Below are 14,453 nucleotides of genomic sequence, written 5' to 3'. Positions count from 1 at the left end.
CCAGAGCCCTATTCCCTACATAGTGCACTACGTTAGACCAGAGCCCTATTCCCTACATAGTGCACTACGTTAGACCAGAGCCCAATTCCCTACATAGTGCACTACTTTAGACCAGGCCTCTATTCCCTACATAGTGCACTACTTTAGACCAGGCCTCTATTCCCTACATAGTGCACTACGTTAGACCAGAGCCCTATTCCCTACATAGTGCACTACTTTAGACCAGGCCTCTATTCCCTACATAGTGCACTACGTTAGACCAGAGCCCCTATTCCCTACATAGTCCACTACTTTAGACCAGGCCTCTATTCCCTACATAGTGCACTACGTTAGACCAGAGCACTATTCCCTATATAGTGCACTACTTTAGACCAGGCCTCTATTCCCTACATAGTGCACTACGTTAGACCAGAGCCCTATTCCCTACATAGTGCACTACGTTAGACCAGAGCCCTATTCCCTACATAGTGCACTACGTTAGACCAGAGCCCTATTCCCTACATAGTGCACTACGTTAGACCAGAGCCCTATTCCCTACATAGTGCACTACGTTAGACCAGGCCTCTATTCCCTACATAGTGCACTACGTTAGACCAGGCCTCTATTCCCTACATAGTGCACTACGTTAGACCAGAGCCCTATTCCCTACATAGTGCACTACGTTAGACCAGAGCCCTATTCCCTACATAGTGCACTACGTTAGACCAGAGCCTTATATAGAGAATAGGTTTCCATTTGAAGCACAGAGCTGGTCTGTAGTCTACCTGTTGAGTTTGATCGGAGGCAGGACATGATCACGTGAAGAGCTGCTATTTCCCTGTGAAGCTGCTCAGGATTTCAGAAAAGGTTTTCACCAGAAGAAAGCTGACGTTTTCTGTTCTTTTGCCAAGTTCCAGGCCTATTTAATTTGTTTTGCTCGGCCCTCGGCTGGAGAACCACTGATTATCTCTGATCTATATTCATACAGACCCTGTCAGACTGTCGTACAGGCAGTCACAGACTGTCGTACAGGCAGTCACAGACTGTCGTACAGGCAGTCACAGACTGCTGTACAGGCAGTCACAGACTGTTGTACAGGCAGTCACAGACTGTCGTACAGGCAGTCACAGACTGTCGTACAGGCAGTCACAGACTGTCGTACAGGCAGTCACAGACAGTGGTTCATGGTTGGCATCTCTCACCCCCCCCCCCCAAAAAAAAACGTTTTACTTCAGACCAAATATATAATTCTTTCACACGTGTGTTAGGAGTGTGACCATGTCTCTGTGTATGATGTGTTGTGGACCTCCTCCCCTTCCACACTGACCTCCCCCCTTCCCTTCCAGTGGTCTGACCCATGAGGGCCACAGCCGTGATGTGGAGCAGGTCTACCTACGTTGTTCCCAGGGTTCCCTCCACTGGCTCTACCCTACAGGGGCCGTCATCGTCAACCTGCGGCCCAACACCCTGTCCCCGGCAGCCGCCCGTCTCTCCGTCTGCATCAAGCCCTCTAGGGACTCCCACGGGGCCAACATCTACCTGGACCGGGCCGGGAAGCTGCGCCTGCTGCTGAGGGAGCAGGACCAGGCCCAGGGGAAGGTGACCTGCTTCAGCATCCAGGAGGGGTCTCTGTTCATAGAGGCCATACCTCACAGAGACATCAGTAAGAGAATCACCTCGTTCCAGTATGAGCTGGTTACAGAGAGGACCGGGGCTGGAGCTGTAGCCTTGGCTGGGGTGGAGCCACAAGCACTGTCTGGTGAGATACACTCCTATTGTTGTTGTTGCTTTGGTCATTAAAGGGGAAGTTCAGTATGACTAAAGCACTGTCTGGTGAGATACACTCCTATTGTTGTTGTTGCTTTGGTCATTAAAGGGGAAGTTCAGTATGGCTAAAGCACTGTCTGGTGAGATACACTCCTATTGTTGTTGTTGCTTTGGTCATTAAAGGGGAAGTTCAGTATGGCTAAAGCACTGTCTGGTGAGATACACTCCTACTGTTGTTGTTGCTTTGGTCATTAAAGGGGAAGTTCAGTATGGCTAAAGTACTGTCTGGTGAGATACACTCCTACTGTTGTTGTTGCTTTGGTCATTAAAGGGGAAGTTCAGTATGACTAAAGCACTGTCTGGTGAGATACACTCCTACTGTTGTTGTTGCTTTGGTCATTAAAGGGGAAGTTCAGTATGACTAAAGCACTGTCTGGTGAGATACACTCCTATTGTTGTTGTTGCTTTGGTCATTAAAGGGGAAGTTCAGTATGGCTAAAGCACTGTCTGGTGAGATACACTCCTACTGTTGTTGTTGCTTTGGTCATTAAAGGGGAAGTTCAGTATGGCTAAAGCACTGTCTGGTGAGATACACTCCTATTGTTGTTGTTGCTTTGGTCATTAAAGGGGAAGTTCAGTATGGCTAAAGCACTGTCTGGTGAGATACACTCCTATTGTTGTTGTTGCTTTGGTCATTAAAGGGGAAGTTCAGTATGACTAAAGCACTGTCTGGTGAGATACACTCCTACTGTTGTTGTTGCTTTGGTCATTAAAGGGGAAGTTCAGTATGGCTAAAGCACTGTCTGGTGAGATACACTCCTACTGTTGTTGTTGCTTTGGTCATTAAAGGGGAAGTTCAGTATGGCTAAAGCACTGTCTGGTGAGATACACTCCTATTGTTGTTGTTGCTTTGGTCATTAAAGGGGAAGTTCAGTATGGCTAAAGCACTGTCTGGTGAGATACACTCCTACTGTTGTTGTTGCTTTGGTCATTAAAGGGGAAGTTCAGTATGGCTAAAGCACTGTCTGGTGAGATACACTCCTATTGTTGTTGTTGCTTTGGTCATTAAAGGGAAAGTTCAGTATGGCTAAAGCACTGTCTGGTGAGATACACTCCTATTGCTGTTGTTGCTTTGGTCATTAAAGGGGAAGTTCAGTATGACTAAAGCACTGTCTGGTGAGATACACTCCTATTGTTGTTGTTGCTTTGGTCATTAAAGGGGAAGTTCAGTATGGCTAAAGCGCTGTCTGGTGAGATACACTCCTACTGTTGTTGTTGCTTTGGTCATTAAAGGGGAAGTTCAGTATGACTAAAGCACTGTCTGGTGAGATACACTCCTATTGTTGTTGTTGCTTTGGTCATTAAAGGGGAAGTTCAGTATGACTAAAGCACTGTCTGGTGAGATACACTCCTATTGTTGTTGTTGCTTTGGTCATTAAAGGGGAAGTTCAGTATGGCTAAAGCACTGTCTGGTGAGATACACTCCTATTGTTGTTGTTGCTTTGGTCATTAAAGGGGAAGTTCAGTATGGCTAAAGCACTGTCTGGTGAGATACACTCCTACTGTTGTTGCTTTGGTCATTAAAGGGGAAGTTCAGTATGGCTAAAGCACTGTCTGGTGAGATACACTCCTACTGTTGTTGTTGCTTTGGTCATTAAAGGGGAAGTTCAGTATGACTAAAGCACTGTCTGGTGAGATACACTCCTATTGTTGTTGTTGCTTTGGTCATTAAAGGGGAAGTTCAGTATGACTAAAGCACTGTCTGGTGAGATACACTCCTATTGTTGTTGTTGCTTTGGTCATTAAAGGGGAAGTTCAGTATGGCTAAAAGCAGAGACGGTACATCATGAAGATGAAACTGCTTCTCCAGTAGAAATTCCCGTTGACAATGTCATGGCGACGTTGGCTATCGAAGCTCATGCGTAGAAACACATGATCGGGGTGTAACGGTCATCTCACACTGAACTGGGCCTGTGCAGGCCGTCAAATCCTTGGTATTTTTTTTGGTATTTTATTAGGATCCCCATTAGTTGTTGCAAAAGCAGCAGCTACTCTTCCTGGGGTCCACATGAAACATGAAACATAATACAGAACATTAATAGACAAGAACAGAACTACTTCAATTCAAAATAATTATAAAATGCACACAGCCGACATATCAATACACACAAACTGTCTAGGCAGTCCTTTGATATAAAGTTGTTTTTGACCAATGAAAACGTGTCAGTTTCACAACGTTGGAGTAAAATAACATGTTCAACTATTTAAGACATTGTCTCCAGTCTTGGTTGTGCCTTTAGATTTAGAGAAAAAAAACTAGAAAATGAACTTCTCATTGACTTCTGGAACCCCAACCCTGGTCTGTTTGGTCAGTTTCACAACGTTGGAGTAAAATAACATGTTCAACTGTTTAAGACATTGTCTCCAGTCTTGGTTGTGAAAATGAACTTCGCATTGACTTCTGGAACCCCAACCCTGGTCTGTTTGGTCTGTTTCACAAGTCTTGCGATGTTTCTCCTCTGGGTGTAGAAACTCTTTGGCTAAAGTTAACTGAAATTTGTAGTGGCTGACGACAGACAACTGAACCATGGATGATAGTTTCTCCTGGTCCACAGACTACTTTCAGACTGAGGGACCAGCTAGCATTAAGGTCTAAAATCCTGTACTTCCCCTTTAATGCTAAAGTTGATGACAGTGGCAAAGTCAACAAATTCTAACAGTGGATCACAGACTCTCCTGGTTGGCCCAGACAGTGGATCACAGACTCTCCTGGTTGGCCCAGACAGTGGATCACAGACTCTCCTGGTTGGCCCAGACAGTGGATCACAGACTCTCCTGGTTGGCCCAGAGACTACATTCAAGGAAAGGAACCATCTAACTAATGTTGTCATTTTGGTGACCTATCCCTTTAAAGTTTTTTAAAATCAATGACATTAGGCGTGCACCATATCCTGACTATTCCAGTTGAATTATCCAGACGCGGGTAGGTCAGAGAGAGTCAACTGGCCATTCAGCTGACAGTTTGTTAATTGACTGACTAGGAAGTGGTTTTGTTTGTCTTAGTGTCTGTAGTCACGATGTAGTTCTGTACTGAATGCAGCCATCTGCTGGAGAAAACATCTCCGTTTGTCTTAGTGTCTGTAGTCACGATGTAGTTCTGTACTGAATGCAGCCATCTGCTGGAGAAAACATCTCCGTTTGTCTTAGTGTCTGTAGTCACGATGTAGTTCTGTACTGAATGCAGCCATCTGCTGGAGAAAACATCTCCATTTGTCTTAGTGTCTGTAGTCACGATGTAGTTCTGTACTGAATGCAGCCATCTGCTGGAGAAAACATATCTGTTTGTCTTAGTGTCTGTAGTCACGATGTAGTTCTGTACTGAATGCAGCCATCTGCTGGAGAAAACATCTCCGTTTGTCTTAGTGTCTGTAGTCACGATGTAGTTCTGTACTGAATGCAGCCATCTGCTGGAGAAAACATCTCCGTTTGTCTTAGTGTCTGTAGTCACGATGTAGTTATGTACTGAATGCAGCCATCTGCTGGAGAAAACATCTCCATTTGTCTTAGTGTCTGTAGTCACGATGTAGTTCTGTACTGAATGCAGCCATCTGCTGGAGAAAACATATCTGTTTGTCTTAGTGTCTGTAGTCACGATGTAGTTCTGTACTGAATGCAGCCATCTGCTGGAGAAAACATCTCCGTTTGTATTAGTGTCTGTAGTCACGATGTAGTTATGTACTGAATGCAGCCATCTGCTGGAGAAAACATATCCGTTTGTCTTAGTGTCTGTAGTCACGATGTAGTTCTGTACTGAATGCAGCCATCTGCTGGAGAAAACATCTCCGTTTGTCTTAGTGTCTGTAGTCACGATGTAGTTCTGTACTGAATGCAGCCATCTGCTGGAGAAAACATCTCCGTTTGTCTTAGTGTCTGTAGTCACGATGTAGTTCTGTACTGAATGCAGCCATCTGCTGGAGAAAACATCTCCGTTTGTCTTAGTGTCTGTAGTCACGATGTAGTTCTGTACTGAATGCAGCCATCTGCTGGAGAAAACATATCTGTTTGTCTTAGTGTCTGTAGTCACGATGTAGTTCTGTACTGAATGCAGCCATCTGCTGGAGAAAACATCTCCGTTTGTCTTAGTGTCTGTAGTCACGATGTAGTTCTGTACTGAATGCAGCCATCTGCTGGAGAAAACATCTCCGTTTGTCTTAGTGTCTGTAGTCACGATGTAGTTATGTACTGAATGCAGCCATCTGCTGGAGAAAACATATCCGTTTGTCTTAGTGTCTGTAGTCACGATGTAGTTCTGTACTGAATGCAGCCATCTGCTGGAGAAAACATCTCCGTTTGTCTTAGTGTCTGTAGTCACGATGTAGTTCTGTACTGAATGCAGCCATCTGCTGGAGAAAACATCTCCGTTTGTCTTAGTGTCTGTAGTCACGATGTAGTTCTGTACTGAATGCAGTCATCTGCTGGAGAAAACATCTCAGTTTGTCTTAGTGTCTGTAGTCACGATGTAGTTCTGTACTGAATGCAGCCATCTGCTGGAGAAAACATCTCAGTTTGTCTTAGTGTCTGTAATCACGACGTAGTTCTGTACTGAATGCAGCCATCTGCTGGAGAAAACATCTCCGTTTGTCTTAGTGTCTGTAGTCACGATGTAGTTCTGTACTGAATGCAGCCATCTGCTGGAGAAAACATATCAGTTTGTCTTAGTGTCTGTAGTCACGATGTAGTTCTGTACTGAATGCAGCCATCTGCTGGAGAAAACATCTCCGTTTGTCTTAGTGTCTGTAGTCACGATGTAGTTCTGTACTGAATGCAGCCATCTGCTGGAGAAAACATCTCCGTTTGTCTTAGTGTCTGTAGTCACGATGTAGTTCTGTACTGAATGCAACCATCTGCTGTAGAAAACATCTCCGTTTGTCTTAGTGTCTGTAGTCAGGATGTAGTTCTGTACTGAATGCAGCCATCTGCTGGAGAAAACATCTCCGTTTGTCTTAGTGTCTGTAGTCACGACGTAGTTCTGTACTGAATGCAGCCATCTGCTGGAGAAAACATCTCCGTTTGTCTTAGTGTCTGTAGTCACGATGTAGTTCTGTACTGAATGCAGCCATCTGCTGGAGAAAACATCTCCGTTTGTCTTAGTGTCTGTAGTCACGATGTAGTTCTGTACTGAATGCAGCCATCTGCTGGAGAAAACATCTCCGTTTGTCTTAGTGTCTGTAGTCACGATGTAGTTCTGTACTGAATGCAGCCATCTGCTGGAGAAAACATCTCCGTTTTGTAGATCTGTATTTACAAGATAAACTATTTTTGATATTCAATCTTCGGTTTATTTGTCTTTCCACTGAAGTCTGAGTCTCAGTGTTGTGTTTTGTAATATTACGTTACGCTGACAATTCTATGTTGACGTTTGGCAGTTCCCTTCCCACAAGTTAGTGTTACGAAGCCGGTGTATCGTGGGACTGTGAGTTGACTTGGGGGCAGGGTTTCATAGCGAACCACTGCCTTCCCTTACAGTACCCTGGTCTGTCTGTACAGAGGGCTACAGCCAAACGGAGAGGGCCTCTCTGTCAAAACAGAGGCGTGTTTTCATCATGCTGTGTACCTGCCAACCCTGCATGACTCCTGGCTGGGAGGAGGTCCAGACCAGAGAGACTGGTCGTTTCTTCCACACTGAGGAGTCATATGACTTCTATCTACCTCACATCTGTTTCTACTGCTTTCTGGGCTCACATGTTCATATCCTGCATAGTCAGCTGGCACAACGGGCAGATAGAGACTGATAAACAGTCAGGACCTAATGTAGGGGATCTAACACAGTGGTCTAATGGTTGTAGATACAGTGCCTTGCGAAAGTATTCGGCCCCCTTGAACTTTGCGACCTTTTGCCACATTTCAGGCTTCAAACATAAAGATATAAAACTGTATTTTTTTGTGAAGAATCAACAACAAGTGGGACACAATCATGAAGTGGAACGACATTTATTGGATATTTAAAACTTTTTTAACAAATCAAAAACTGAAAAATTGGGCGTGCAAAGTTATTCGGCCCCCTTAAGTTAATACTTTGTAGCGCCACCTTTTGCTGCGATTACAGCTGTAAGTCGCTTGGGGCATGTCTCTATCAGTTTTGCACATCGAGAGACTGACATTTTTTCCCATTCCTCCTTGCAAAACAGCTCGTGCTCAGTGAGGTTGGATGGAGAGCATTTGTGAACAGCAGTTTTCAGTTCTTTCCACAGATTCTCGATTGGATTCAGGTCTGGACTTTGACTTGGCCATTCTAACACCTGGATATGTTTATTTTTTAACCATTCCATTGTAGATTTTGCTTTATGTTTTGGATCATTGTCTTGTTGGAAGACAAATCTCCGTCCCAGTCTCAGGTCTTTTGCAGACTCCATCAGGTTTTCTTCCAGAATGGTCCTGTATTTGGCTCCATCCATCTTCCCATCAATTTTAACCATCTTCCCTGTCCCTGCTGAAGAAAAGCAGGCCCAAACCATGATGCTGCCACCACCATGTTTGACAGTGGGGATGGTGTGTTCAGGGTGATGGGCTGTGTTGCTTCTACGCCAAACATAACGTTTTGCATTGTTGCCAAAAAGTTCAATTTTGGTTTCATCTGACCAGAGCACCTTCTTCCACATGTTTGGTGTGTCTCCCAGGTGGCTTGTGGCAAACTTTAAACGACACTTTTTATGGATATCTTTTAAGAAATGGCTTTCTTCTTGCCACTCTTCCATAAAGGCCAGATTTGTGCAATATACGACTGCTTATTGTCCTATGGACAGAGTCTCCCACCTCAGCTGTAGATCTCTGCAGTTCATCCAGAGTGATCATGGGCCTCTTGGATGCATCTCTGATCAGTCTTCTCTTTGTATGAGCTGAAAGTTTAGAGGGACGGCCAGGTCTTGGTAGATTTGCAGTGGTCTGATACTCCTTCCATTTCAATATTATCGCTTGCACAGTGCTCCTTGGGATGTTTAAAGCTTGGGAAATCTTTTTGTATCCAAATCCGGCTTTAAACTTCTTCACAACAGTATCTCGGACCTGCCTGGTGTGTTCCTTGTTCTTCATGATGCTCTCTGCGCTTTTAACGGACCTCTGAGACTATCACAGTGCAGGTGCATTTATACGGAGACTTGATTACACACAGGTGGATTGTATTTATCATCATTAGTCATTTAGGTCAACATTGGATCATTCAGAGATCCTCACTGAACTTCTGGAGAGAGTTTGCTGCACTGAAAGTAAAGGGGCTGAATAATTTTGCACGCCCAATTTTTCAGTTTTTGATTTGTTAAAAAAGTTTGAAATATCCAATAAATGTCGTTCCACTTCATGATTGTGTCCCACTTGTTGTTGATTCTTCACAAAAAAAAAAACAGTTTTATATCTTTATGTTTGAAGCCTGAAATGTGGCAAAAGGTCGCAAAGTTCAAGGGGGCCGAATACTTTCGCAAGGCACTGTAGTGTAGTTGGCTCAGGTTGGTCTTAATGTCGGGGATCTAACATAGTGGTCTAATGGTTGTAGATAGTGTAGTTGGTCTTAATGTATGGGATCTAACACAGTGGTCTAATGGTTGTAGATAGCGTAGTTGGCTCAGGATGGTGTTAATGTAGAGGATCTAACACAGTGGTCTAATGGTTGTAGATAGTGTAGTTGGCTCAGGTTGGTCTTAATGTAGGGGATCTAACATAGTGGTCTAATGGTTGTAGATAGTGTAGTTGGTCTTAATGTAGGGGATCTAACACAGTGGTCTAATGGTTGTAGATAGTGTAGTTGGCTCAGGTTGGTCTTAATGTAGGGGATCTAACACAGTGGTCTAATGGTTGTAGCTAGTGTAGTTGGCTCAGGTTGGTCTTAATGTAGAGGATCTAACACAGTGGTCTAATGGTTGTAGATAGTGTAGTTGGCTCAGGTTGGTCTTAATGTAGAGGATCTAACACAGTGGTCTAATGGTTGTAGATAGTGTAGTTGGCTCAGGTTGGTCTTAATGTAGAGGATCTAACACAGTGGTCTAATGGTTGTAGATAGTGTAGTTGATCTTAATGTAGAGGATCTAACACAGTGGTCTAATTGTTGTAGATAGTGTAGTTGGTCTTAATGTCGGGGATCTAACACAGTGGTCTAATGGTTGTAGATAGTGTAGTTGGTCTTAATGTAGAGGATCTAACACAGTGGTCTAATGGTTGTAGATAGTGTAGTTGGTCTTAATGTAGGGGATCTAACACAGTGGTCTAATGGTTGTAGATAGTGTAGTTGGCTCAGGTTGGTCTTAATGTCGTGCTGCTGGGTCCAGGTTCTAATATAGTAGTCTAATGCTCAGGGTTGTTATGACCGGCTTGGTTTCCTGCGCTTTGTACTTCTGTGGTATGAGCTTGTGGTGTAATGTGGCGACAGGTCCCTAGCCCAGGGGGAGAGGGAGGGAGGGGCAGAGTCTTGTCGTCGACTCGGCAGCAGGGTCTAGAGGGCTTGGTGATCTGATTGCACTTGTTTGGCTCTGTTTTCTCTCTCTCTCTCTCTCTCTCTTTTTCTCACTCTCTATCTCTCCCTCTCTCTCTTCTCTCTCTCTCTCTGTGTCTCTCGCTCTTTCTCTCTCTTCTCTCTCTCTCTCTGTCTGTGTGCCTCTCTCTCTCTCCCTCTCTCTCGCTCTCTCTCTCCCTCTCTCTCGCTCTCTGTCTCTCTCTCTCCCTCTTTCTCTGTCTCTCTATCTCTGTCTCTCTCGCTCTCTCTCTGTCTGTCTGCCTCTCTCTATCTCTGTCTCTCTTTCTGTCTCTGTCTCTCTCTCTCTCTGTCTCTCTCTCTCTCTCTCTCTGTCTCTCTCTCTCTCTCTCCCTCTCTCTCGCTCTCTGTCTCTCTCTCCCTCTCTCTCTGTCTCTCTCTGTCTGCCTCTCTCTATCTCTGTCTCTGTCTCTGTCTCTCTCTCTCTCTCTCTTCCTCTTCCTCTCCCTGTCTGTTTTTCTCCACTTCTTTCCAGTTGTCTCTGTCAGACCTGCTCTGCTGGGATTGAGTTGCTGTCTCCATCTCTCTGGAATGTTTCTCACACCAGATGTTGAGAGAAGGAACTTTATTCCTCACACTTTCTCCCCTTTCTCTGCGTCCTCTCTCTCTATATATATTTCCTACATCTATATTTCTCCTTTTCTCTACCTCCTCTCTCTCTATATATCTTTCCTACATCTATATTTCTCTCTTTTCTCTGCGTCCTCTCTCTCTATATATCTTTCCTACATCTATATTTCTCCTTTTCTCTACCTCCTCTCTCTCTATATATCTTTCCTACATCTATATTTCTCCTTTTCTCTACCTCCTCTCTCTCTATATATCTTTCCTACATCTATATTTCTCTCTTTTCTCTACCTCCTCTCTCTCTATATATCTTTCCTACATCTATATTTCTCCCTTTTCTCTGCCTCCTCTCTCTCTATATATATTTCCTACATCTATATTTCTCCCTTTTCTCTGTCTCCTCTCTCTCTATATATCTTTTCTACATCTATATTTCTGCCACTGTCTCCTCTCTCTCTATATATCTTTCCTACATCTATATTTCTCCCTTTTCTCTGTCTCCTCTCTCTCTATATATCTTTCCTACATCTATATTTCTCCCACTGTCTCCTCTCTCTCTATATATCTTTCCTACATCTATATTTCTCATTTTCTCTGTCTCCTCTCTCTCTATATATCTTTCCTACATCTATATTTCTCCCACTGTCTCCTCTCTCTCTATATATCTTTCCTACATCTATATTTCTCCCTTTTCTCTGTCTCCTCTCTCTCTATATATCTTTCCTACATCTATATTTCTCCCACTGTCTCCTCTCTCTCTATATATCTTTCCTACATCTATATTTCTCCTTTTCTCTACCTCCTCTCTCTCTCTATATCTTTCCTACATCTATATTTCTCCCTTTTCTCTGCCTCCTCTCTCTATATATCCTTTCCTACATCTATATTTCTCCCACTGTCTCCTCTCTCTCTATGTATCATTCCTACATCTATATTTCTCATTTTCTCTGTCTCCTCTTTCTCTATATATCTTTCCTACATCTATATTTCTCCCACTGTCTCCTCTCTCTCTATATATCTTTCCTACATCTATATTTCTCCTTTTCTCTACCTCCTCTCTCTCTATATATCTTTCCTACATCTATATTTCTCCCTTTTCTCTGCCTCCTCTCTCTATATATATCTTTCCTACATCTATATTTCTCCCTTTTCTCTGTCTCCTCTCTCTCTATATATCTTTCCTACATCTATATTTCTCCTTTTCTCTGCCTCCTCTCTCTCTATATATCTTTCCCACATCTATATTTCTCCTTTTCTCTACCTCCTCTCTCTCTATATATCTTTCCTACATCTATATTTCTCCTTCTCTCTGTCTCCTCTCTCTATATATATCTTTCCTACATCTATATTTCTCCTTTTCTCTGCCTCCTCTCTCTCTATATATCTTTCCTACATCTATATTTCTCTATTTTCTCTGCCTCCTCTCTCTCTATATATCTTTCCTACATCTATATTTCTCCCCTTTCTCTGCCTCCTCTCTCTATATATATATATATCTTTCCTACATCTATATTTCTCCTTTTCTCTGCCTCCTCTCTCTCTATATATCTTTCCTACATCTATATTTCTCCTTTTCTCTGCCTCCTCTCTCTCTATATATCTTTCCTACATCTATATTTCTCCTTTTCTCTGCCTCCTCTCTCTATATATATCTTTCCTACATCTATATTTCTCCCACTCTCCTCTTGTCTTTCATTCCTCTTCCCTTCATCTATGCGTCCTGTCTCCCCTCTCTTCCACGTTCTTCTGTAGTGGTTGTGATCAGAGAAGGGTGGTATTGCTGAGCTGCCCTCCATTAGAGGAGAATGCATCTGGGACCAGATGGTGTAGCTGGGGACACCATCTCCCCCTCTCCTTCCCTCCAGCGCTCTTCCCATCCCTCCATTCCCTCTCTGTGAAGTGGCTGTGATGGGATCAGTACAGCGTGTGTTTGGCTGGGTAGAGAAAGCTGACTCCCACTCAGATCATGCCAGGCCATTCCTGTGGCAACGTTTCATGTCTGACATCTGAGCCCCGACCAGAGAGAGAGAGAAGTAGACCAGAGAGAGAGAGAAGGAGACCAGAGAGAGAGAGAAGGAGACCAGAGAGCAAGAGAAGGAGATCATAGAGAGAGAGAAGGAGACCAGAGAGAGAGAGAAGGAGACCAGAGAGAGAGAGAAGGAGACCAGAGAGAGAGAGAGAAGGAGACCAGAGAGAGAGAGAAGGAGATCAGAGAGAGAGAGAAGGAGACCAGAGAGAGAGAAGGAGACCAGAGACAGAGAGGAGGAGACCAGAGAGAGAGAGGGGAGACCAGAGAGAGAGAGAGGAGGAGACCAGAGAGAGAGCGGGAGAGGAGACCAGAGAGAGAGAGAAGGATACCAGAGAGAGAGAGAAGGAGACCAGCGAGAGAGGAGGAGACCAGAGAGAGAGAGAGAGAAGGAGACCAGAGAGAGAGGAGACCAGAAAGAGAGAGAAGGAGACCAGAGAGAGAGAAGGATACCAGAGAGAGAGAGAAGGAGACCAGAGAGAGAGAGAAGGAGACCAGAGAGAGAGAGAGAAGGAGACCAGCGAGAGAGGAGGAGACCAGAGAGAGAGAAGGAGACCAGAAAGAGAGAGAGGAGACCAGAGAGAGAGAGAGAATGAGACCAGAGAGAGAGAGAGAAGGAGACCAGAGAGAGAGAGGAGACCAGAGAGAGAGAGAAGGAGACCAGAGAGAGAGAGAAGGAGACCAGAGAGAGAGAGAAGGAGACCAGAGAGAGAGAGAGAATGAGACCAGAGAGAGAGAGAAGGATACCAGAGAGAGAGAGAGAAGGAGACCAGAGAGAGAGAGAAGGATACCAGAGAGCAAGAGAGAGAGAGAGAGAGAGAGAGAGAGAACCTAGCTGCAACAACTGGAGCTGCCTTGCAAATGGCACCCTATCCCCTAAGTGCCTAGTCAAAAGTAGTGCAGTATAAAGGGAATAGGGAGGCATTTGGGACACATCCCAGGGTCAGGGTTTGGAGCCTGTGGTGCACCGTATCCCAGAGGTTCTCTGGTGCTATGGTGGCAGCCTCAGTCCTCTCATTAAAGGCCCTGCTCCCTACTCGTTGCTCTGGGAACGAGGGGGGTGAGGTCGGTCATTCCTTCGGTCGGCTACTCTGATGTCATCCTCCTCTCCAGCTGTTCCTAAGCCCCTGAGCCTGTGGCTGGGTAACCTCTGACCCCTCCTCAACGCCTCTTCAACCCCCCACCCTCACCCTCCCCTCACCCCCTCCTCAGTGACCTCAACCTGGACTTCAGACAAACCTGTCTAAAAATTATCTCCCTGTCTGGAAACATGCCTACGGGTCATGGTCTCGTCTGTAAGTGGTTTGTGAACAGGTCAGAGGTGGCAGGGCAGGGCAGGGCTGTAGAGATGGGGCTCTCGTCTCAGTAACACCCAGGTCTACTTCATATAGGGCTTGTCTTGTCTTTAAAGACTGCTAATCATTAGTTTATATCCAGTATGTAAATGGGTGTATAAAGAGTTACCATGGTTATATCTGAATGTAACAGATACATCTGGTCGTGTGAATCCTTGAATTATAATGTGTTCTTGATGTTATTTACCTGGACTGTTTGAATAGAGAGTTGTTCTCGGCCCTGTGAGAGAGACGAAGTGTT

The 14,453-nt window shown here is 44.5% G+C and overlaps 1 protein-coding gene across 1 annotated transcript in view; it reads left to right on the top strand.

Moving 5' to 3' along the window:
* The window catches only part of LOC110538879 (meteorin-like protein), a 29,443-nt gene that overhangs the window by 11,706 nt on the left and 3,284 nt on the right, over positions 1 to 14,453 (top strand). Inside the window, exon 2 of the mRNA XM_036939488.1 lies at positions 1,326 to 1,738. Within this exon, the coding sequence (XP_036795383.1) occupies positions 1,326 to 1,738 (413 nt within the window). The remainder of the gene's footprint in view (positions 1 to 1,325; positions 1,739 to 14,453) is intronic.

Source organism: Oncorhynchus mykiss, chromosome 12 (assembly GCF_013265735.2).
Source record: "Oncorhynchus mykiss isolate Arlee chromosome 12, USDA_OmykA_1.1, whole genome shotgun sequence".
Classification (NCBI taxonomy): domain Eukaryota; kingdom Metazoa; phylum Chordata; class Actinopteri; order Salmoniformes; family Salmonidae; genus Oncorhynchus; species Oncorhynchus mykiss.
This window is presented reverse-complemented; position numbering and strand designations above follow the sequence as displayed.